This window comes from Rhipicephalus microplus, chromosome 9 (genome assembly GCF_043290135.1).
Source record: "Rhipicephalus microplus isolate Deutch F79 chromosome 9, USDA_Rmic, whole genome shotgun sequence".
In the NCBI taxonomy this organism is placed as follows: Eukaryota; Metazoa; Arthropoda; class Arachnida; order Ixodida; family Ixodidae; genus Rhipicephalus; species Rhipicephalus microplus.
Genome location: NC_134708.1, coordinates 20,369,756 through 20,395,497, shown reverse-complemented (window position 1 = coordinate 20,395,497; position 25,742 = coordinate 20,369,756). Strand labels below are relative to the sequence as shown.

The 25,742-nt window shown below is 47.9% G+C and overlaps 2 protein-coding genes across 2 annotated transcripts in view; both read left to right on the top strand.

Moving 5' to 3' along the window:
• The first annotated feature begins 6,170 nt into the window (after positions 1–6,170).
• LOC142772191 (sodium- and chloride-dependent glycine transporter 1-like) lies at positions 6,171–22,807 on the top strand. The gene is made up of 8 exons (XM_075874361.1): positions 6,171–6,380; positions 15,981–16,156; positions 17,248–17,380; positions 18,226–18,363; positions 19,163–19,266; positions 19,996–20,120; positions 21,905–22,017; positions 22,527–22,807. The coding sequence occupies exons 1-8, from the start codon at positions 6,222–6,224 to the stop codon at positions 22,710–22,712; spliced, it is 1,134 nt and encodes a 377-aa protein (XP_075730476.1). The 5' UTR covers positions 6,171–6,221; the 3' UTR covers positions 22,713–22,807.
• A 1,680-nt stretch (positions 22,808–24,487) lies between these two features.
• LOC119164909 (sodium-dependent proline transporter) overlaps positions 24,488–25,742 on the top strand; it is a 43,833-nt gene continuing 42,578 nt past the window's right edge. The window contains exon 1 of the mRNA XM_037417109.2: positions 24,488–24,585. Coding sequence (XP_037273006.2) covers positions 24,531–24,585 — 55 coding nt within the window. The 5' untranslated portion in view covers positions 24,488–24,530. The remainder of the gene's footprint in view (positions 24,586–25,742) is intronic.

The window sequence follows — 25,742 nt, the reverse complement described above, 5'->3', positions numbered from 1 at the left end:
GTCGGTTTTAAACACCTGCAAGTGAGCCCTCAAAAGAAGCGGCGCATTGACGTATAGTTCGTAATTGCTCTCGTGGTGCAATGTAACGTGACAAAGTACAAGTAGACCCGTCTGACGCGGCCATGGACGGAAGCCTTGCCTGCGTAACCAAAGATATATTTTTGCAGCGAAAATCCGATAACTGGCCTTCAGCTGTTACGCAATTTTACGAAGCCCTTCGTTTCAGAGAATGCTCCGTTGGGCAGAAATGCATTAGTATGACACGGTATCATGCCCAACTATTGCGAACGTCTGGTACAAAATACTGTGAACAAAAACAAAGCAAGCGTGTATATATTTGTGCAAAGTCGCGTGAAGAAAATGACTGATGGGATTACGTGGGCTGGGGTTATCCTTGCCCTCGCAGTTTTAATTAGACGGGTTTATCAACTGAAACACCGAGAGTCATACACTGAGAACCAACAAGAGTGTATGGTTATTTGTTTTATTTTATTAATCGGTAAATCACTGATGAAAGGTCACTTGATGGGTGGTTGTTGTGGAACATTTGCCCTAGACTTCATCAGACACCAACTCATCAGTTATCTCAGTAGTAGATGATTACCTCTAACACAGCCGCTCGTGTATGCTCAAGAAGCATTGGCCAAGAGTTGTGCCTGGAGACTTGTGCGCTTTAAAAATCTCTAGTGGTGTAAAATGCGGGAAATTAGACATACTTGTTTTATCCGAAGCGGCTACCCCACGATTTTAGAGCAAAATATTCAATAACGCCGCGTATCGCAAGTTCTTCCGTCGCGTCTCAACGACCTTGAGCCGCTGGAGTTACAGGCGTGAAATCGCGTCACGTGATCCGCTGTGGAGAGGAGGCGCGCAGCTGCGCTCGCTCGGGAGCCTCGCCGCTGCAGTACCACGTGATTAGGTGGACGCTTGGTCGCTCCATTCCGCCATCGATGGCGCGCCAGCAGGTCCGTCTGTGTGCTTCCTTCAGTGCAAGCGACTGGCTGAAGCTATCAACCGGTAGGTGTAGCTAGACGATGGACTGGCGAAATCTCAACCGAAGGCAAAGTTGTCTGCTGGAACAGCATAGCAAACGGTGACCAGCCCGGCCGCTTATCCCCTCGCGTCTGCTTCGAAGATGTCATGAATGGGGTAGGTGCCCGTTTGCGTAAATATGCAAACGCTGACAAGCTACGCCCTGTGTTGACGAACTTCAACAAGACCGCGAAGACCCAGCTTTCGTTTTCTTCATACTTATATTTGGGCGAGTTGGTTCTCCTTGAAGTACCAGTGCACATAGTTTCCTAATATATACACTAGAGAGAACTCTGGCGCTAGTGTCTATGGGAGCTGCAACGCACGGCGTTTCAGCGAGCATGGGAATGATGGGTAGTACACACATTTGTCTAATATTCGTACTTCTGGCCTGCTTTTGGCTCTGTGTAGTTTCGTGTGGCTAGGAGCGTGTTTTCTCACGAAACAAAAAAATCGGCAAATGTTCATCGGTTGTGCTACACCACCTTATTCTTTTAGACTTACCTTCCCAAATCGGGTCACAAAGTTGACAAAGGTTGAATCTTTCTTTCAAAACAAAACCAAAACACAGCAATGAACGAAGCCGCAAGTACGAATCGCTGCCCGCAAGTAAGAAGACTAGGCAAATGTGTGTACTACCCATGATTCCCATGGTCGCTGAACGATCGCAGTGACAGAGTCCCCTCTAGTTAATTTTAGGAAACTCTATGCCAGTGCAGACACTCACAGCTAGGGGAGTTTCTGCGAAATCAGTCTTAGACATACATTTCTCTCGTCATAACTAGGTTTACAAGAGTTAAACCTCATCCAACTTTCCAAAAGAGTATCCGCTAATGTCTGCACGCGCACAGGGCCCACAGAAAAAGAAGCATATGCATGCATTTGCAACTACGCATTCTTGGCCGATCCCCCAGAGTGGGTACGTGCCATAGGATTGAAGGAAAAACATATGAGCGCACGTGGGCCCATGTGGATATAAAAGTACACATGGTCTAAATTACGTTTTTGATTAACTAAACATCTTATGACATGGCGAGCTTTAGAGGTATCAGAACGCGAGTTAAAACGCAGGTCATACAAATTTGAGATACGTTGGCCTAAGAAGTACCTTCGGTGTTTCCCTCACGTGCACCAAGGGCCATGGTCATCATCATTTAATTCAAGCGTAGAAGAAGAACAACGCCACCAGGGCTTCCGCTTGTCATCCTCCTACGCTGTACGCTGCTTCGGCATCCATTTTTTTTTTTCACAATCGATCGTGTCTTCGTAAGTACCTATCCATGGACCATTTCCGTTTGGACACTGCGTACAGCCGCACATTGATTGTCCATGCATTCATGGTTCGACAGCCGATCGTCTGAGTCGGTTGCCGCACGGGGGAAGTAACGCTTGCGATAGCAACGACTGGAGATGTGAAAGGATCTCAGGCAAGCAATTCCATTCGCGTGCGACCTAACGAAACTAAGGACATAACTGAATGCAGGAACAGCGCAACCTAGAAGTAGTTACTTCGTAACTACTTCGAGGTTGCGCTGTTCCTGTATTCAGTCATGTCCTACCAACTTTCCCAAGCTTCCACGATTCATAGAAACTAAGGAAGAACGCTAGTGCAAGAAAGCGCGGTTTCTGAAGCGAGCGAAGCACAATCTGCGTGCTGTCCATCGCTTCCTCGTAAACTGCATAGTTGTGTACTCAAGGAGGCTTACCACCTTGGTTGTACTGCAGTAACTGCTGTAATTAGGTGGCGGTTTCGAATCTTGTAGGCGGCGGCCGTATTTCGATGGAGGTGAAATGTTAGAGGCCTTTGTGCTATTTGGGTGCGCGTCAGAGAACAGCAGAAGGTTAAAATTTTGGTAGCCCTCCACTACTGAATAAATAACTGTTTAGAGCAGAACACGTACAAATGTATGAGCCGTTTGATAATCCCTGCCAAGATAAAGCGAGCAAGACCGCGCCCGGCTTGTTGAAGCAATCAAGTTTCCGGTGGAGCCATGCAGCCTCCACCCCACCACTTCGGGATATCTTTCGCGCCACAACAGGCGGCCCGCGTGTTTCCACCCGATCCGTGATCGTCGGTTGCTTTCGCGTGCACAGATACGGTGTTCTAGAATATTTCCGGAAACCTTCTAGAACACTGTAGCTCAAGGCTGCCCTTCAAAGAGGAAGGGAGGGGGTGAAGGACCCCCTGCCCCCCGCACCCCTTATCTCGTGCTCACGCCTACGCTCGCACGCTTTCATCGTCACATAGAACACTGAATGCGTGAGGCGGTGTTATCGATTTGGACTTTCGCGGATAATTACGGCGACATCGACGGGGAAAAGGCGCCTGAACTAAGTGTCCATGTAATTGGCATCACAATTTAAAGGATAGTAAGGGGGGGAGGTGTTCCCAGAGCCCTCCACTGATTTGATTGATTTGATTGATATCTGGGGTTTAACGTTCCAAAACCACCATTTGATTATGAGAGACGCCGTAGTGGAGGGCTAGGAAATTTCGACCTCCTGGGGTTCTTTAACGTGCACCCAAATCTGAGCCCACGAACCTACAACATTTCCGCCTCCATCGGAAATGCAGCCGCCGCCTCCGGGATTTGATCCCGTGACCTGCGGGTCAGTAGCCGAGTACCTTAACCGCTAAACCACCACAGCAGGGTCAGAGTCCTCCACTGGCACCGTCTCTTTCTTCTATATCGTCTCGCGGTATGTCGCTATGCAACCAACATGACCCTTCGGCCTCTGCTATTTTGTTTTCTGTCGTTATCCAGTGAACAGGAAGCAAATTGCGGCCATGACCAGTACATTGACGGTTGATGCACCCGAGGGGAAAGCGGGTGAGGATGTCGAGGTTCAGAGCGAGGACGAGAGCAGCTCGGGGGAAGAGGAATGTGAACCGTCCGGAGAGACTCGCGCCACCTGGGGAAACCAGTGCGAACTGTTTCTCTCCTGCCTCGGACTGTCCATGGGACTGGGAAGCTTCTGGAGAATGCCGTCGCTCGTCACGGCGAACGGTGGAGGTGCGAGAACACTGGCCGCACTTTCTTGTTTACCATTGTCATCATCCTGGAGAGATTAAACGCCAAACAACTCTCGACGAAGCAAGGGCAATGAAGGGTCTGTCTGTCTGTCTGTCTCATTTTGACGTAACTAGAACAGTTATATGACGTGTCTCTGCCTGCTACATCGCTGCAGCGCTGACTGGTTAATTACTTGTCGATTTATTTGCTTTGTGGGCGTGTATGGATTAGTCAATAGGACTTAGGGTACGATGGTGAAATGTCCTTGCGGTATGAAAAGGTCGTATGCATCGCATGTTTCCCGCGCTGCGTGCACGGATACATGTTCTTGAAGTTGCTAAACATACGCGCAGCCGCCTTCCTCGTCTCGTACGTCGTGGTGTCGCTAACCGTGGCCAAGCCGGTGTTCTTCATGGAGCTCTTCTTGGGACAGTTCTCGAGCCTCGGCTCAGTCGGCGTCTGGCGATGCGCGCCCATCGGCAAAGGTACGTGCGCGATTGCGTAAGACTCATCAGAATGGGGTGGTTTATTGTCTGAGACAACTTTTACGCTGCCCAACCAACCAACGGCCCGTCAAAGCGGGCCTAAGGGACCCAAGTATCTGATGCTAGGACAGACGTAACCCTCGAGATCTAGGCCCAGTGGTCTTAGGACTCTATTAGACTGACGCACTAGAAGGGTAGTACGAGCCCTGCACGACCGGAAACTACCTGCATGCAGGATTCTGCGAATAAAGTCTTTCTCTCTCTCTCTCTCTCTCTCTCTCTTTTACGCTGTCAACCATCTGTTCAAAAAAGAAATCACGCTGTTTGCGTCTTCTTTGTCGGACCTTCCTGCGATCATCGTGGTGCACTCGTGAACGCGCAACAGGAAAGCTTGTGTCCTTGTGTGCCCCCCCCTCCCTGCCATGTGGCGTGGTAAAAAAAAAACTTACGATGCATGTTTTGAAAAAATTTCGCTTTCAGGTACATGCATGCATACAGTTACAAGCTGAGACCTGTTTGAAGAACTCAAGCGATTGGAGGGGGGGGGGGGATTTTCTGTTCCCAAAAAAACAGCACCTTATTAAATAAGCTTCAAGTTGTCTGTGGTCAGACTGAGGGAAGCTTGCGTTTCACGACTGCTAATACAACACAGAGTGGTATCTTGATATAAATAGGGCTTATTGTGCATGGTACTATTTCTTAACAACAGTGCGCTTGTATATGGAGAAGTTGTAAGCTGGAAATAACTGAACATGGCGAGTGTCGTACTCTAAAAACCGGCTTCCTATGCTCAAAAGATCTATCCACGTATCTTTTTGAAGTGCCGTCGACTGTATAGCGAGAAAAAAAAAGTTAAATTGGTGGGAATATCGTTTTAACGAGTTTACCGTCGTTAGGCCTAACATGCCACCCATTCATGGCCTATCTGCCACCATCGTCATTAGGCCTAACGCGACAAGCACTTTCAACGCCTCCTAGATTTCCCGTGCCTGCCAGATTATCGGCGGTCACTTGGGAAGCTGCGGTCGTTGGAACTATGGTAGTGGCGCCACTCAAGTAGGGGTGTCTTCAACTAGGTTTTTACGTTTTTGGAACTTATATGCAACAAAAATAACGTAAAAAGTTTTAATATACATAAACGTAATTATAGCCCCGCCGCGGTGGTCTAGTGGCTAAGGTACTCGGCTGCTGACCCGCAGGGCGCGGGTTCGAATCCCGGCTGCGGCGGCTGCATTTCCGATGGAGGCGGAAATGTTGTAGGCCCGTGTGCTCAGATTTGGGTGCACGTTAAAGAACCCCAGGTGGTCTAAATTTCCGGAGCCCTCCACTACGGCGTCTCTCATAATCATAGAGTGGTTTTGGGACGTTAAACCCCACATATCAATCAATCAATCAATCAAACGTAACTATAATTAACCCTACGTAAGTGACGCCATCATTCAGCAAGCAACTTTTTAATACAAGGCATCCTCTAAAATTAGTAGCAAACTCTAAAATTGCCGATCACAAAGGCCAAGTAGAAAGACCCTTACCCCTATGTAGGCAACGCCGCCATAGATGACCGGCGTATAGCGCTCATCCGGTAGGCACGGGAAATCTAGGAGGCGTTGCCACTTTAGGTGTCTGCCACCATCTTCGTTAGGCTTAATGGTCGTACATTGTAACCACGCACGCAGGCATCGGCGTGTGCATGTGCTACGTGAGCGTGCTCGTCATCTTGTACTTCGTGTGCTTCACGGCTCACGCCATGCTGTTCGTGTGGAATTCGCTAGGCGACCAGCTGCCGTGGGCCACGTGCGACGAGAGATGGGGAGCCGACGCCGACTGCTTCGTGCGCCAGCCCGGAGAGGTGAGAGCGCATTAGCTTTTTCGTCTCTAGCAAGGGCGTAGGCAGAATTCTTCTTTGGAAGCGAATCCCCTTAGGGCTTTGGCAAGTAAGGCAAATCCCGCTGTCTCGTAGCCACCTCAGTGTTGATGGCGCTGGAGTGCTCACTCCGTTGAAAATGCGTGCGAGTGCATAGTGTGTTGAGAGACCACTAGATGGCGCTCGCGCGGCATAGGGGATGAACACGAAGTGCCGATGCGGGGCCTGCTGCGGGCTCTCGTGTGATAGTAGACCACGTTCGCTCTTTCGTTAAAATGCGTTCGCTCCTGGCGCGCTTCCTCTTTCGCCGGTTGTCTGTGTGCGTCGAGTATGAGCGATGAAGGCGGTGTAGTTGAGGGCTCGGGTGCAGCGCGTGCTAACCGTCTTTACATCGACTGGGCAGAATTATCGGAAGATTTGCGGTTACCCATGAAACCTCCAGAGCTTCGCCCACTTGTCATCGCTCACCCCGTGGATATGCTGTAATTTTTTGGAGGGGGGAGGGGTGCGGGTGCACCACTTTGATCTGGAGCAGGGTCTCACAGAACACTGCAGATGGTCGAAATTCCCACAGCCCTCCGCTACAGTGTCCTTCATAATGACATTGTGATTTTGGGATATGAGACCACGGCATTGTATTAGCTGTTTCTTCTCCGCATGGCCAATCTTATGCCGTTTATTTGTCTGTCTCCGCATGTGTAATAACCACAGTAGACTGATTGATATGTGGGGTTCAATGTCCCAAAACCACCATATGATAGATGCCATCGTATAGGGCTCCGGAAATTTCGACCACCTGGGGTTCTTTAACGTGCACCCAAATCTGAGCACACGGGCCTACAACATTTCCGCCTCCATCGGAAATGCAGCCGCCGTAGCCGGCATTCGATCCCGCGACCTGCGGGTCAGCAGCCGTGTACCATAGCCACAACCATTGACTCGGTGCCAACAAGCATGACCGCAGAAATCATATAATGTTGTGCCCGTAATTCACTCTTTCTTCACATGTAAAAGGGAAAGCCGACCTAGAATTGCGACACATTTCGAGATTTCTACAGTCAGACTAATTTTTGGTCGCTGCATCTTTGTTCTTAGTCTTTCGATGCTCATTTGGTCTTATCAAAAATAGCGTCATTACGTTGAATCGTCGCGGACAGAAACATTTGCGGTCAAACCTCACTATAACTAAGTGGATTATATCGGGGTATTTAGAATTCCACTTGTAACTTCCTCCTAAATGCGTGTTTGATTTAAACCTTACTTTGAAATTAAGTCAAGCTTTCGTAACAATGGGTGTTAGAAACAAGTGAATGCGTTTCTGCCTAGTACTGTACTTTCCACTATTGTTCCAGTGTCATTTCGTAGGTCATCCATTTTTCTGCCGAGTGAAGCGAAGAGTTATCACATATTAGCGTGTGCCCCAGCTACAGTGTGTACACTCTACAATAGCTGCCACCACGTCAAGCGGCGCCAGCTATGGAGGATGAAACGCAACTAACAAACGCGTAATCTATGTCCTCCGAGATTCCGAAGGCGCCCATTGCCACTCGCTAAGCTTACAGCATGGATAATTTGAGTATGACTCGCGAAAACGGTGGCTAGTAGTCGTGAATACTTTACTGTTGAAGTACAAGGGCATGAATCTAAGTTAAATAAAAGCATATGTTCGAAGCATGTGAGCTATGGAGCGCACGATCGTCACTTGGTAGATTCGAAGGACAGCAAACGCTGTGCGTGGTGCGGCCATGTTCCTTGGGCGCGCGCATGTGGAGTTCCCACCCAATACTCCAATATACACAGAGCATTTCGCGTATGGCGGAATACCAGACTAATAAGTTGGTAGTAGTGCAAAGCAATGCCGTCAAATGGCCCTTAAAAGGGCCGCGAAAAGGTCGTTCTACAACGATGCGGGACCATCGGTCGCCACAAGCGCTAACTATATCATCCGCACGAGTTGACAGGTCACTCGATGTCCTGTGACCTTGAGGTAGTTGGGCACCGGCGACAATGTCTTCATTTCCATCCGGACGAATCGCGTCAATGGTCACGGTTGTACGCGACCCCATGAGTTCTCTGCTGATGTGCTACACCTTCCCGTAGGGAGACAATGCTAGCGCGAGGACCTCGCTTGAGTTGCGGCACGGCAGGAACAGAACGGTGACTTGAGTAACTTGGAGTCCCAAGGGCACGACAGCCACGCGCTCTCCTCTGATGATGAGGTGGGACGCGTCGCCGATTTGAGCCAGACCGGCTTCACTGTTGACGGTAACATGGTAATTCCGGCCTCCAAATTGCTGTACACAGTAGACCTCTTCGATTCCTACTATTGAAGACGTCGCGTCAGCGACGTCTTCAGGACTAGTCCCCTCGGGGACGATTACGTCAAAGGCTAGCGCCGTCTTGTCGTCAACTCAGCGACGGTCAGGACGAAAGACCCAATCATTGCGGAACAGGTGGCCATCGCCTTAGCACTCAAGATGGATAACATTGAAGTCGTCTACAGTGATTCCATGGCAGCACTACGGGCATTCGCCAAGGCGACGGTCTCTGAACAAACGCTGAGAATACTGCAAGGCAAGAACATAACGCATCATCTTTTGAGTTGGTTCCCAGTTCACCTTGGGCAAATCAACGATTCCCCTCCCAATCTCAATGAAGCAGCACACGAGGCGGCGCGAGAACTCTCCAACCGCGCCTCCCCGGGGATGCGTTCTACCGGTGAAGGGGATAACAGGGAAATTCTTACAACATATAACGAGCTCACTAAACATTTCTACCTGTCTAGGAGGATGTTCCCTCCACCTCACAAAAATCTAACCCGGCCCCAAGCACTTACATTAAGGCTTTTGCAAACGCGGATGTACCCTACTTTGAAAATGTTACACATCATGTACCCTGACCTATACCCAAGTAATCTTTGTCCACATTGTGGGGAAATAGCTTCATTAGAACACATTCTCTGGCAGTGCACCAAATTCGCTCATTTATCGCACATCACCTCTGCCAGATGGGAGGCGACAATCCGCAGCTCGTCCTTGGCAGATCAGCTCTGGGCTGTCCACCAAGCCCGCGAGGCGGCTGAGGAGCTCGGCATCTCAGTCCCCACGTGGGAGTTGCCCGCAACACAGTGATCTGTGCTTTGGAGGACCAAATAATAGTTTATCCAATCCAATAGCGCCGTCTTCGGGTGCTGCCTTGCCATTACGGGCGTCCGCCAGCCCAGGGACGCCCTGAGGCACTGTCACAGACAACGAGGGAACACGAGCAGAGTGCTCGTGTTTTCGGGGCGAAGCTTCATATAGCGGCACTTGTTTGTCCCTTGTAGCTGGTGTAGTAGTGTGTAACAAGTATAACATTTTGACCACCAAGGTGAGTGATTTCTTCTGTGCGTTGTTGAACAATAAAAGATAGTGCTCAATGTGCATGCCAATGTCTGCTAAGGGGGGATGAGAGACAGGAGAATTGGGCTTTTAGTTAACGTGCACGCTGCGAATATTTTATTGTTCAACAACGCACAGAAGACAAGAAAGGGTTGTTACGTTATACTCGCTGGGCGTAACCTCCTAGGTTTTAGAAAGGTTTAGCGAGCGTTGGGCCGCAGTGCGATGAATACAGTGAACTAGTATATACCATGAACTCGAGGTGGTTAAAGGAGGGAAGTAGACACGAAGCGCAAGCCGTAAGAAAGTATGCGTGTGCCACCTCTCGTTTAGTCCTTGGAATGTCGCTGGATGGTGGTGCTTCTATATGCGGAAAATATTATAAGGTGTGAGATGGTAGTACTTGGAGTGTTGACTAGATGGACGAACGGACACACAGACAGATGCATGGACGGACGCACGGATGGTCACACAGATGGACGCATGGACGAATGGATACTCCGCCCCACTCTCCATTATTCACCCCGTGGATATACGCTGCCAGTTCTTCTTTTTTGGTCTGTTAACGATTTGCAGTACTTGGTACTGTACTATGAGAGAGCTGAAAGCCGTCTCACGTGCTGGAAAGTTCACCCGCACGATGAAGAGCATACTGGGAGGGTGAAGGGGGGGGGGGGGGGGGTTAGAAAAAGTGGGTAACGATTTAGTACCAGGGACTCTACTATGGGAGAGCTTATAGCCGTCCCCAAAAGTCCAAAATTATCAGCTTTTGAAGAGCATATTGGAAGGGGGGGGGGTTAGAATAATAAGTAACGATTTAGAGTACAGAGTACTCTACTATGGGAGAGCTTAAAGCCGTCCCGCGAAAATCACAGGAACTTGCAAGGGTATCAAGCAACCGACTTGATTGCTTTGATTGACGCCTATATCCGGGTTTCAGGTAAAAGAACTTGTCTCAAAGACAGATTCGTGCCACTGGTTTGAGGGCACAAACTTTGATGTCCTGGTTACATGTCACAAAGTATTCCGGCATCACTGTTAAAATAAACAAAACACTTCTGTTGTCAGCGACGACCCTTTAATTCACATTATGCGTAATATTTACAATATCAGAGAAACAGCAGTTAGGTTTCCAACAAAAATCAGCCAGCTGATTGCCTTACGCATTTGAGCTGCAGGTGCAACGCGGGGCTAAAGTGTACTAGAGCTGTTGCGGTGCTGTCGAGGGAGCCCATATCTATCTATCTATCTATCTATCTATCTATCTATCTATCTATCTATCTATCTATCTATCTATCTATCTATCTATCTATCTATCTATCTATCTATCTATCTATCTATCTATCTAGCCGCCTACGACTTATAGCCTGGCCGTTTCGATAATGGTATCGATACCAAACTTGGTATGGCTTAACATGACTGTATGAAGAACATATTTACCTAGTCATAATACGAAAATCATGACAGGTATGTCACGAATGTCATGACTTACATTTCATGCTCCTGGAGCTCCCGCTGTGGTTTCGTTCTCATGGCATTTTGCAAAAGTTGAATGACATGGCATAATTGCATGGCGAACACAAGCGACAGCTCCTACCATGAAAATCATGACACGCGTGTCATGTAACAACATGACTACATGCCACGTTCATGATGCGCTAGCGGCCGTTTCGCTAGCGTCACATATAACAAAATTTTGTATTACAGTAGGTGAATGGATGACGAGGGTATGTGACTGGTGCAAACAAGATAATTATGAGATACTTGTCATGCAACAACATGACTACATGCCACGCTCATGATGCGCTGGTGGCCGTTTCGCTAGCTTCACTTAGTACGTGAATGGATGACGAAGGTATGTGACCGGTGCAAACATGATAATTATGAGATACTTGTCATGCAACAACATGACTGCATACCACGCTCATGATGCGCTGGCGGCTGTTTCACTAGCTTCACTTATAGCAAATTTGGTATTACAGTACGTGAATGGATGACGAAGGTATGTGACTGGTGCAAACATGATAATTATGAGATACTTGTCATGCAACAACATGACTGCATACCATGCTCATGATGCGCTGGCGGCTGTTTCACTAGCTTCACTTATACCAAATTTGGTATTACAGTACGTGAATGGATGACGAAGGTATGTGACTGGGGCAAACATGATAATTATGAGATACTTGTCATGCAACAACATGACGTCATACCATGCTCATGATGCGCTGGCGGCTGTTTCACTAGCTTCACTTATACCAAATTTGGTATTACAGTACGTGAATGGATGACGAAGGTATGTGACCGGTACAAACATGATAATTATGAGATACTTGTCATGCAACAACATGACTACATGCCACGCTCATGATGCGCGCTGGTGGCCGTTTCGCTAGCTTCACTTATACCAAAATTGGTATTATGGGACGTGAATACATGACGAAGGTATGATACTGGTGCAAACATGATAATTATGAGATACTTGTCATGCAACAACATGACTACATGCCACGCTCATGATGCACTGGCGGCTGTTTCACTAGCTTCACTTATTCCAAATTTGGTATTACAGTACGTGAATGGATGACGAAGGTATGTGCCCGGTGCAAACATGATATTTATGAGATACTTGTCATGAAACAACATGACTGCATACCACGCTCATGATGCGCTGGTGGCTGTTTCACTAGCTTCACTTATACCAAATTTGGTATTACAGTACGTGAATGGATGACGAAGGTATGTGACCGGTGCAAATATGATAATTATGAGATACTTGTTATGCAACAACATGACTGCATACCACGCTCATGATGCGCTGGCGGCTGTTTCACTAGCTTCACTTATACCAAATTTGGTATTACAGGACGTGAATGGATGACGAAAGTATGTGACCAGTACAAACATGATAATTATGAGATACTTGTCATGCAACAACATGACTACATGCCACGCTCATGATGCGCTCGCGGCCGTTTCGCTAGCTTCACTTATACCAAAATTGGTATTATGGGACGTGAATACATGACGAAGGTATGATAGTGGTGCAAACATAACAAACATGAGAGGCGTGTCATGTAACAACATGACTACATGCTACGCCCATGATGCACTCGCGGCCGTTTCGCTAGCTTCACAAGTACCAAACCTGGTATTACGCGACGCGAACGGACGACATAACATGCGTGTCATGTAACAACATGACTACATGCCACACTGTGCGCTCACGGCCGTTTCGCTAGCTTCACATATGCTAAATTTGGTATTACGTGACGCCAATCGATGACGAAGGTATGTGACTGGTGCAAGCAAGATAATCATGAGATGCGTGTCATGTGAGAACATGACTACATGGCACAGTCAAGGTGCCAATAGATTTCGACGTGACGTGGCGCGCGTGCTCGCCGGCGTTCATTTCGTCGCGTCACGCCTGTGCTGCCACGCCAGGCGCCGGTTCTGCCGTATACTCGCAGGAACGCGCCGCGCTGCTTTGCTTTGACGCATGCGCGTTTCAGCGCGTCCGGAGTCATTCCGTCACGAAAAGAGAGAGACGCAGTGTTGTCTTGGTACTTGGATTGGATTGGATAAACTTTTATTTGGTCCTCCAAAACACAGATCACTGTGTTGCGGGCAGCTCCCACGTTGGGACTGAGATGCCGAGCTCCTCAGCCGCCTCGCGGGCTTGGTGGACAGCCCAGAGCTGATCTGCCAAGGACAAGCTGCGGATTGCCACCTCCCATCTGGCAGATGTGATGTTCGATATATGAGCGAATTTGGTGCACTGCCAGAGCATGTGTTCTAATGAAGCTATTTCCCCACAATGTGGACAAAGATTACTTGGGTATAGGTCAGGGTACATGATGTGTAACATTTTCAAAGTAGGGTACATCCGCGTTTGCAAAAGCCTTAATGTAAGTGCTTGGGGCCGGATTAGATTTTTGTGAGGTGGAGGGAAAATCCTTCTAGACCGGAAGAAATGTTTAGTGAGCTCGTTATATGTTGTAAGAATTTCCCGGTTATCCCCTTCACCGGTATAGAACGCATCTCCGGGGAGGCGCGGTTGGAGAGTTCTCGCACCACATCGTGTGCTGCTTCATTGAGATTGAAAGGGAAATCGTTGATTTACCCAAGGTGAGCTGGGAACCAACTCAGAAGATAATGCGTAATGTTCTTGCCTTGCAGTATTCTCAGCGTTTGTTCAGAGACCGTCCCCTTGGCGAACGCCTGTAGTGCTGCCATGGAATAGCGGTAGATGACTTCAATGTTATCCATCTTGAGTGCTAAGGCGATGGCCTGTCTGGGTAATGCATCGGCACGAAATGCACCATGTCGCATTTCGCACCGGTTGCCGTCGGGCCGCGCCGACGGACGCTTGTCGCGCCTGGCGTCAGACTGTAGTACTCGCGTTTTGCTAACGTAGCGTCGCTGTGCCCAGCGTGCGCGCGCGTCAACGCTACATTGGAGTATATTGGGCCCTTGATGATGCGCTCGTGGCCATTTTGGTAGCTCCACATATACCAAATTTGGTGTTATGCGACGTCAATAGATGACGAAATATTTGACTGGTGCAAACATGATAATTCTGGCACGCGTGTTATGCAAGAACATGACAACATACCACGCTCATAGCGGGCTCACGGTCATGTCGCTAGCGCCCCGCCGCGGTGGTCTAGTGGCTAAGGTACTCGGCTGCTGACCCGCAGGTCGCGGGTTCAAATCCCGGCTGCGGTGGCTGCATTTCCGATGGAGGCGAAAATTGTTGTAGGCCCGTGTGCTCAGATTTGGGTGCACGTTACATAGCCCCAGGTGGTCGAAATTTCCGGAGCCCTCCACTACGGCGTCTCTCATAATCATGGTGGTTTTGGGACGTTAGACCCTACATATCAATCAGTCGTTTCGCTAGCTCCACGTATACTAAATTTGGTATTACGTGACGTGAATAGATGACGAAGGTAAACGACACATCCAAACATGATAATCATGACACGGAAGTCATGTACGGCATCATTTACTTCCAACTCGTAACGTTGTGCTGATTTTAAAGTGACATATATCAACATTTCTAATTCGTGCTTCGCGTATCATCGATTCCCACTGTACGTGGGATCTGCCAATTTTTGTGATCTTGGAAAATCAAAACCGCAAGAAATATAATTAAATTATTTTTTAAAGAAAGCATTTCCGACAACAACTCTCACGCTTGAAGCATCCACGATGGTAGAGACTAGATTTGCAACGCGACTCGACGCCTCCCTCCTCCGACGCCTCCACTCCCACTCGCTGAGGCGCGCAAAGAACTTCGTCACGCCCTCTGGTCCACTGTCGGGTGCCTATAGAGGCCTTGCCTAACGAGGAACTCTACGGCATCTGCGTCTGTCATACGCAATCCGCGTCCCACGAGAACGCTGCCTATTATGACGTCAGCCGCAGATTTAAGACGCTGGTTGATGTCCTAATTGCAAGCACTTGCAAGTATACCGAAGAGCATAGAGTTTGCGAAAGAGCTCTGCATTTTTCGATAGGCAACTTATGCTGACGTCACCTAGTTAGTGTGAGTGGATGCCGGTGGGCTTCACATTGTCGTTTTAGAACGAGCGTTCCACGACTTCTTTTAAAAAAAAGAACCTCTGAAGACGCAAAGAACGAACGCGTTATTCTCTTCCGGCGTTTCCTGTCTTTGCGGCGCAGTTCGTGACGTCAGTAGTTTGTTAGCGTGACGTCAGGATGTAATAAGCTCTGGATTGGCCGATATACGAGATATCTGTTGGTAAATGTGGCCTGCGTTGCCTTGCCGTGCGTCTAACGCCCGTTCTGCGTCGTGTCGCATAAGATGTCGTGTGCGATAAACTGATTTAATCTCTTCGTTTTCAGCGTTTGCGACTGCGCAAGAGGAGATAGCAGCGTACATAGTCTAAAAACGCGATATCCTGAGTGGATCACAGCTTTGTGTTGACATTCCACGTGATGGAGCAGAGGCCCCATGTCAGGCTATGTAGCATTTAGCCTCTGCTCCCGATCCTGTAAGAATTTCAGGATGAAATAAACTTCAATTCAATTGAATTTGTGAATGAGTGGCGAGGAGGAGATATTGGTTGTAGGAAGCGTATGCTGAAGGCGAGAAAAATAAAAACTATTATCTCGCCTTTGAACTCGGTGTGGTTTGAAGACGTGTGACCAGAAAATTGTGTGCGGCAAAACGACGCAGGTGCCCTGCAAGGAAGTGGCCCGGTGGCTGCACGATCACTACGGTCGCGCCAACGTCACCGGGGGACGCCAGGTGGCGTACGGAGGCCTTGTCTTCTACGTGCCCGAAGACGTGTACGCCAACCTGACGGGCAATTGCCAGTACGGCGCCCACACGGCCGCCGAGCAGTTCTACTTGTGAGTGTACAGTGGAAACTCTTTATCACAAGCAAGGATATAGCGAATTATCGGTTATAGCGAATCATATTCCACGTGTTGTGGCTCATGCTTTATTTTTATGTTCCTTTTATAACGAAGCCGTAACCGTGACACCAACCATTATATCAACTGAAGTGAACAAGTAGTTGGTGTACACGAGGTGCTTATATAGCATAAAATGCCAAATAGATATTGTTAAATTATTGCAAATCACTTTTATAATGTGTTGTGACGTATTTTTTTAATTTGACAAACGAGCTTTTCTTTGTTATAATTTTACCTTCTTATGTTCCGGTCTTTTTATTTTTAAATGCCATGAGAAGACAGGTAATGATTACCTCGTTTTTTTAGCGGATTTGAGTCATTACAGAATGCATTTTTGGTTCAAGAATGTTTATCGCAAGACCGGTTGCCAATTCGTTGGAGCCGATTTTTATTTGTGCTGTTACTGCGAATATCGCAACTAACTACTTTATGATTTCGATACTGTTTCGTTATGATGCGGTTCTACAGCGCAGGTTTTGAATGTGTGCGTTGTTACGTTTTCCGCGAATTTGCTTTACCATGCCTAGCGTAGTGACCGGGGATATAGCGAATACTGCTCACCCAGGGCCATCACTGTAGAGAGGGAGAGGTTGCGGGGGTTATGACATTCCCCGCCCCGCAAATATGTGTAATGCTTGAACTTTTCGAGTCACACTAATATATTTACACACCTTCACAGCGACCACCGGTGCCAAAGTTTGCTATTCTACACACCCCTCGCCCCCCCCCCCCGTCTCTCTGAAAAAAAATTCTTGGATATGGCCCTGTGCTTGCATTTCTCACTTGCGTATACATGGGGCCTGAATACTCTTGAGGTGGTCGCGACTATGTGCTTGACACGTTTGAAAATCCCGCTTGCAGTAATCAAAACACGGCGTACAGAAATGGCTTACAGATCGAACTTGGCATGCAGAAATGATTTATTGCCCCGATTTTTTTCTCTCTTACTATATTTGTTTAGAGTGTCGGCTATTCTCTGTGTGCACGTCACGTAATGAGTGTGTGTGTGTGTACACTTCCCGCAGCCACCACATCCTGGGCCTGAGTGAGGGCGTGGGTATTACTGGCAATTTCCGCATCGACACTCTGACCTGCATCGGCATCTGCTGGGTGTTCCTCTACCTGATCGCCTCCGGGAACATGCGGTTCTCCAGGAAGGTGCGAGTGACTTTTTTGTAGGCTTAAAACGATGGGGGCAGTTACGCGCCAGTGGTGCGATGATCTGAGAAAACAGTGGAGCTGGTGGCCATCCTCTCCTTCACTTCACTTTCCCACCCCTTTCCAGGCTCTCTCCTTTTCTCATTTCCCTTCTCTTTCCCTGACATCACCCACTCTTACTTCCCTTTCGCACCCCCTTGCTACACCGCAATACTAGTCTAGTAACATTGCCGCAATATACATAACTATGCACTAGTTTTACTCTCTCCCCTTGTTATTTTTCTCCTCACCTTCTCTTCCCTTTATGATCACCTTGTTATGTTATACTATACAAGGCTATGCTATGCCTCATCCTTTCTCATGCTCCTTTCCTTCTTCCTCATCTTGCATCTTTATCCTCGTGTTGCTTGCAACCTTATCGACTTCCAGTGGTCCATTCGCGAAGTCGCCAGTTTCTCTTGGGAGGGGCGTTGCAGCGAGAGTAGTCGTGAAGAAGAAGAAGAAGAAGAAGATGATGATGATGATGATGATGATTATGACATGATCTTTAGCACAGCCATAAATAAACCACACCCCGCACCTTGTATAATCTGTCATTTTGTGTAATCTATTGTTTTATTGCCCCAATTATTTTTGTTTTACTGTATTTGTCGTTACCGATGGTTATGTGCTGCACACATGTCACGTCTACCATGACACTGCCATCTATAACCTGTCTACCATGACACTGCCATCTATGACCTGTTACTTTGCATTTTCGTGCGACATGCAGTCGTTTCTCTGCAGCACAAACAGTCGCAAATGGTTACCTGTCTGGCACGACGTCTGGTTCTGCGGGTGCGCAGGTCGTGTGCGTGACGTCACTCGCGTCGTACGCGCTGCTGTCGGTTCTCCTGTGCCGGGGCCTGGTCCGGCTGCCCGGCGCTGAACTCGGCATTCGCTACATGCTCACGCCGGAGTGGAGCAAGCTACTCAACATCAGGGTGTGTATGCGCGTGTCCTTGCAATTATGGTTTGCGTGGTGTTTTATGCTTGGGGTTTCTTCAAATGTCTTCAAAGGAAGTACATAGAGCAACCAGGTCCAAAGCCGGAAAATTTTTTCCTGGGCCGGCACCTGTTTAAGGCGTCGGAAAAGCTGTATTTTTACTATTTATTATCGGTGACGCACCCCCTTTATCCAAATTTTGAACGGGGGGGGGGGGGGAGAACCTCCTTGGCTACAGGCCTAACGGCAACTCTAAATGTAAGCACCTAACTAGCAGAAATTGTACGCAGCTTTAGTATTGGAGCTTCTGAGTTGTTAAAGCTCCAAGCTCCTGCGTTCTTTTGTACTGCGCTTGGCAAACAATGGACTGCAGGAGTTTTCTCCTGCACTCCATTGGTTTCAGAAGACTACAAAAGCTTTTTAGGGGTGATTCTTTTCTCAATGAGAGCGTATTGTCACGTTTCGGATGACAAGCTTGATTTAATGGGCTTGTCGAGTCGACTTGCAGAGCAGCAGCTAAGATAGATCTTTTTTTGTCCTCTTTCACTCATGGATCTCACCAAAGCAGACCATGTGGCAATATGCAGTAGATCCAGTGAAGCCACTAACCAGATATTGGGGAGAGATTTAGTGCGGGAGCCTATCAGTTGATTAGACCCCAAGCACTTGCATTCCCTTGTGCTCTCCTCGCGTTCTTTTGTTCGCCGACTGGAGTACAATAGAAGGCGAGAGCTTGAGGACCTAAAGATCGGGGGACGCTGTACTAAGTATTCCTATTGACTCGCTGGACCGTGCAGGTGTGGTACGAGGCGGTGCGCCACAGCCTCCTGAGCGGCGGAGTCTCCACTGGCGTCATCATCAACTTGGGCAGCTTCAACCAGTTCTCCAGCGGGACATACACGTGAGGGCCGCAGCGCATTTCTGGAAGGCGGTTCAAACGAACATACTTCATTTCCACCTTCTGCGGAACATTTGTCAGAAGTGGAAAGCGAGAGACAGCATTGGACACTTATATCGTTGACAGTGCACCTTTGGCCACCTTTGCGACTCCACGTGGCTTTAGTTAGAGCCCCTTAGGGACTTAGAATAGCGATGAAAATTTCGAGTAGTTTGGCAATAGTGTTTATTTGTCTGTACTGGTTTGCACTGTTTCGGGGGTACAGAGGTGAGGGGAATTCATGCGTGGTCTTTTGAATTTGTTTGCTTTTGAAAAGGCAGGATGGGAGTGGGAGGGGGCACATCATTTGTTTTTCCACTGGCATCACTCCTCTTGCTACTCACGAAGGGTACGCTCAGGTGTTCTCAAGTTCTTAAGGCAAACTTAAACCCCCCCCCCCCTCCTTTTTTGTGCACCTACAAGTTATTCCAAAATTAGGTCGTTTTTCTCGATCATTTATCCTATCTGAGCCCGGGAAACAGTTTAACAGGCTTCCTCCGACAGCTGAGACAGCTACGACGCGCGCCGCCACCTCCGTATATTACTCAACGATCACGATTAATCAACACTACCACCGCCGTGTTGTCTTGACAACAGGCGGCGCAAACATTTCGCCGAGCCGAATGGAAAAGCCTATATCGACAGGCTGTAGACATTGCCGAGATAAAACATGGCGTACCCATGCGTTTGCAGGGTGGTTGCGGGCGTGGCCCTGGCCGAAGTGCTGCTGGGCCTGATGAGCGGCGCCGTCGTCTTCTCGGTGCTGGGCAGCCAATCAGAGCGGCTGGACATGCCCATCGAGGAACTCGCGCGCCACGGTCAGTGCGAATTCGCATGAATCGAACAATAATCACTGGGGCTTTACACCTCCAGTGCGTTAGACTCTACAGAAAGCCGCTACTGACATTGTTACGGGCCACAGGTTTGAATGAAACGTTGTAAATAGTGCAGTGCGTGTGAGTGTCTTTATGTGTTATGTGACTGTTATGCGTGTATGTATGTGTTGTGTGTTTATCATTGTATATATATGTCATCACCCGGCAACTAGAGTAGCCTTTCAGGTGAAAACCCAGGCAAACCTCTCCAGCTTCCCATGAAAATAATTCTCTCTTTCTCTCTATTTCTCTCTCTCTCTCTCTCTGGGGCTTAACGTCCTAGGAATTCGATATGATTACGAGTGTGGGCTCTGAGAATTTTCGATCACTGGGTGTTATTGAACGTGCAACGTAAGTTAGAGTTGACGGGGTTTTTTCGCCTCCATCGACATACGGTCGCCGTGGCCGGGATTCTATCCTGCTACCTTCGCGTCAGTATAGTACAGTAACGTATCACTAGACCACCGTGGCCGGTAACCGCGTGAATCGTGGTTAGTGCGCAGCGTTTCGTGTAACTTCCCTTTCTTTATGCTTTCGTTCTTTTGCGGAACACCGAGCTAAGGTAAAGCGCCTTATTATGCTCCGTACCTGCGTCCCGCGCTTCGTTTTGCCGAGTGAGTTGTAAAAATGTCTGTGCGCACGTTCCGCCGCATACACTTAATGCATTTAATTTTTCTCGGAGTCAAATTTTCAGTATGACAATCGGAAACTTACAACGTGATAATGTATTGAAGGAGGTTCCGAAATAGAAGGCTGCAGTTAGACCTTATAATTGTTAGCGTTCAAACAGCAGATGGCCACTGATGTTTATGCATCGATTGATTGATACGTGGGGTTGAACGTCCCCAAATTACCACGTGATTATGAGAGACGCCGTAGTGGAGGGCTCCGGAAATTTTGCCATTTGTGGTTCTTTAACGTGCACCCAAATCTGAGCACACGGGCGTATGCAGGATGGTGTTTATGCAAGAAACCAGTCTAGGTAAATTTTTAGGAGTGCGTTAAACCAACCCGGGCAAAGAAAAGGTCGTGCCTCGTTACTCTGTCGCAGTTCGGGAACCTATTACTTAGAGCCTGACCTTTACTTTAGCAATAGCAATTTATGGACATTCGAGGTACATTTTTTTTGCTGTCGCCGTGATGCTCCGTATAGAATCAACCTTGATGTCATATGTTCTATGTGCGAGCGAAAGCTCGTGATGGCGGCATAATGACGCGGATTGGACGGATATAAAATGTGCCGGTGGCTCCATCGGGTGACGGAACATGAAGGGACGTGGGGTGACGGAAGCGGGGTACTGCGTTGCTCGCGTAGCGACTTTAAACTTCAATGAAGTGGGAATGGTCACGCGCGCTTTTTCGAATGCGATCAGTATAGACGACTCATACCCTTGTACGTACTGTATACCTTCACCGTTTACTTCGCGTTGAAGCGACATACAACGCGAAAACTACTTTGGTCCTTAGAGCAACCGCATTTCCTTACACGACAGCGTTTTATAGAGTTACGCGAGTTTGGTTCTGAAAAAAGTTAGCCGCGAGCCTTAGAATTAGTATGACATCAAATTTGTTGCTATCGCATTCATTTACATTCAAATTCGTTGCTATCGCATTCATTTACATTCAGATTTGTTGCTATCGCATTTATTGACATTCCAATTCGTTGCTATCACATTCGTCGATTCACAAAGCTGTGACTTTTTTGTTTCCTTTATTTGATGTCGCAGGGTTGAGCCTCTTTTTCCTCTCGTTCACCGAGGCCGTGGCCGAGGTCGACTATGCATGCGTATGGAGCGCCGGCTTCTTCAGCGCCTTCGTAATATGCGCGCTCGATAGCAATGTGAGTGTGACTTCGCTCATCTTTCCTCTTGTACATTAGAGTGGCCGTTGTTAGTAAAAACTGATAGGGTAAACGGGTCATCATGGTTTGAGCTTTATGTTCGACGAGCTTGTCTATATTTAGTGGGAAATTAGGCATGCTCAATAACAGGAGCATACAGCCAGAAATTTTTGCGCAGTAGGGGAGGGGGGGCTGTTAAGCATACTTTATGTATGTTCATGCTTGCGTTTTTAGTGTACGTGCATATATGTGCAAGTGAAACTGAAAATTTTCGGGAGGGGATTAAAATTCTCCCGGCTACTTATAACGATGCTTCTGGCCTTCACTATAGTTTAGATTTCAACGCTGTAACCTTTGTTGCCAACTGCTATTTTAGTGTCGAATTTGAAAATGGGCTCTCTTTTACCTTGGCGTCGTGAAAGAGTTATTTACGAATACGAACGAAAAATTCGTCTTTCTCTTCGGTGTCATTTAGTATAAACGTAGCCATAGTTTCGATTTGCGCGCAGTGCCTGATGGTGGAGTCGGTGCTAACGCCGCTCGGCGACGGGTTTACCTGCGTGCGCACCCGAAGACCCCGGACGGCGTTCGCCGTCAGCCTCGTCGGGTTCTTTGCCTCCATGCCGCTGGCGATGCAGGTATACAAGAAGTACTGTTTACAAGAGGTACTGTTTAGACAGTACAAGAGGCACTGAGTACAAGAGTACTGAGTACAAGAGGTACTCACTACAAGAGTACAAGAGGTACTTCAGACATACAAGAGGTACTGTTTAGACACGACAGGCAAGGTTGTTCACGAAGTATAAAAAAAAACTGCATTGCGCAACAAGGACAAATATATCAGCGCAAGATGTAATTGCCACAACAAAGAGCGTGGCAGGTGTTAGCGCTCCTGATGTGAAAGAGAAGCTGTGCTGACGCTGCTAAACAATAGCCCGTGTGCAAAAAAAAGAAAATGTGAACCGAACATTCTTAGTTAATGCCCACCATGCATCGAATTGAAAATACTGGGTTGGTTCTGGTTCGATTACAACGTGACAATGTGTCATTCCACTTCAGTTCCGGTTAAAAAAACCTCCGGCTCGTGAACCTCCGGCACTTCCGGCTCGTGAACCGACTTTCTAAGGAGCGTGCATTATCGGGCTATACTGGGCTGTCAAAAAAGTGCGTTCTTAACTTGATACGTTGCTGATGAACCCCAACCAACTAGCCCAGCAACGTGCCTTAGGAATCCATAGCTTCTTACGCAGTATATTGCATAAAAATTGAGAATGTCGTATTACCGCAGAAGTAAAGCAGTACAGTATTACAGTTGCCACTGAAAGTAATTACGGATATGAATCACCGATAGCAACATTTTGTGACGTGTTGTCAATGGCAGAACCCGCTTGAAACTATCAGGCCAATGATGACCAGCAGCATCTGACAAAGGTAGGCCCTCCTATCGAAACGTCGCAAGCCTGTATGAGGCACACATGTGGTCAGGAGGGCGATCCTACCACTAAGATGACCGATTCTAAGATGTTGCTCCCATTGTCGCCAACGTTTCCCTTCGCCCTTCACCGCCGTTTAACTTCGATAACGCCGACTGCTTAAACCACGTCTGCCGGGGTGATTAATGTCTGTGTTGCTCACTACTTTTATCGTACAATGCGCTTCCCTCCCTCGGCTCTCATCTTTTCTACATGTCATACAGCTGGCGCAGAAATAAAGTAGACCATTGCAGTTCCTGCTACACGTAAATATACTAAATAGAGGCAAGTGTTGGCTAATGTTCGTAAAAGGCAGACTGATGTCGTTTACTGCTGGTCGAATTGCGCCTAATGTCGGCTAGTTATCGCTAATTATGGCTAATTTGGATAAAGCTTCATGTTTGCTAGTGAACGAGAAAATTTACAACCACGCGTTTGTATCACAGAGCAATATCCTTGCGGACATAGGCGTGCACACGAGTGTGGCAGGGGGGCGGCCGCCACTCCTAGTCAATTAAGAGGGGGCGGAAGTTCAGGCCCACACATTGACTTAATAGGGGGGGGGGGCAGGCTGCAACCCGGAGGTGTGGGGCGCAATGTCAGTGCCTAATAGGGGGTCAGGTGCTACGGTGAACCTTTGACCCCCTCCCCTGGAGGGGAACCCTGCGCAAGACTATGCTTGCGGATTCCTCGATAGAAAGCCTCTTGTTTTACGTAGGGTTTGTCGTGTCTCGAGAATCGAACCCTGGACCAACGCCTCTCCGGGACGTTTATTCGGTCCGATGGGCTAACCATGATGCTAGCGATTGTCGATTGCGAATTGACTGACAACTCGAGTCACATGGACAGAACTATGCCTGCTGGGGTTGACATTTATAATATGTTTAGTCGAATTTTGATTAATTCACTGACACACAGCTCCAACTAGTCCGTACCAAAATTCCTGCCCTCATTTCTCTCTCTCTCTCTCTCTCTCTCTCTCCCTCTCTTCGGCAGAATGGCATCTACCTGGCCTTCCTTCTCGATGCGTCCGTGCGAGGCATGCTGGTACCAATAATCGCCTTCGCGGAAATATGCGTTGTTGTCGTATTTTACGGTGAGCACCGTGATAATAATTCGTAGGCTGCCTACTCCCATTCTTCCCGTGATTTAATTACACCTATTGAAATAAAAGGCTCGCGAAAAAAAAAGGGGGGGGGGTGTTTCTTACCTGTTACCGTCTATGTACAGGATTCTGATTCGAGGTCCTTAGTGGGAAATTAGGATCAGAATGGCAGTAAAACCTCAACACCCCCCCCCCCTGCCTAAGGGACTACCGCACGCCTATGATTACATTGTTTCGTTTTGCGGGTTTACTGTGAAGGTACGTAAGAATGTTCTTGCAGATTCGGGTCACGTTCAGGTCATGCAGATTTAGGTCATGTCTCTTAATCTTTCTTATTTGAACATCTGTGTCTCCATTGGAAATGCATAGAAAGCGTATGGTGACGTTGCTAACGTTATGTAGTTACTAACGACGACTCGAATTCACGACTTACGAAGCGTGGAAAAACCTGGAACTCTTGATCTTCCGAGCATGTAGGTGTCGAGCCCCTGACTTCCGAAGTGCGCAGAAGCTTGAACCTTACAAATGTGTAGAGCATCGAGCCCTCGACCTATCCCCGAACCTTCGAAGTGCGGGGGAAATTGAAAATTCGACATCTGATGTATTTATAGTAGCTCGAACACCGCAATTTTCATTCATGTAAATGTCCAAGGCGACGGAAATGAGCAAGAGACGCACTGTGTATGCTTATACTTAGACAACTGCATAATAATAATAAAAGCGAAAACTGAATACACAGAGAGGAAGACACTGATGCCATCTTAGATATTAAACGTGGTCTTTCTGCAGTATTAATCTTTCAGAAGAACCACGTTTTGCTGGCAGTGTTGTAGATCTTCAAAACTGCTGTCGTCGAAGCACTCGAAGGTTGCGAAAAAAGGATATAGCCATGCACTATACATAAAGTCGCGCCATGCATCTATCCATGTCTTGTCTTAAGTAAGCCCTCGCGAAGTAGTGTGAGCACAATATGATTGATAGTTGTAAGGCACGGGTTACACGTCTTGTATATGTAGGTTATTCTTTTGTAGCAGTGGCCATTGTCGCTGAACGTAAGAAGTCTGTTATGTCCGCGCATGACTGCCGAAAGCAGTCGGAAGAAACGTGTTGTGTAAGCATACCGTACATTCATTGCGGATATGTCTCAC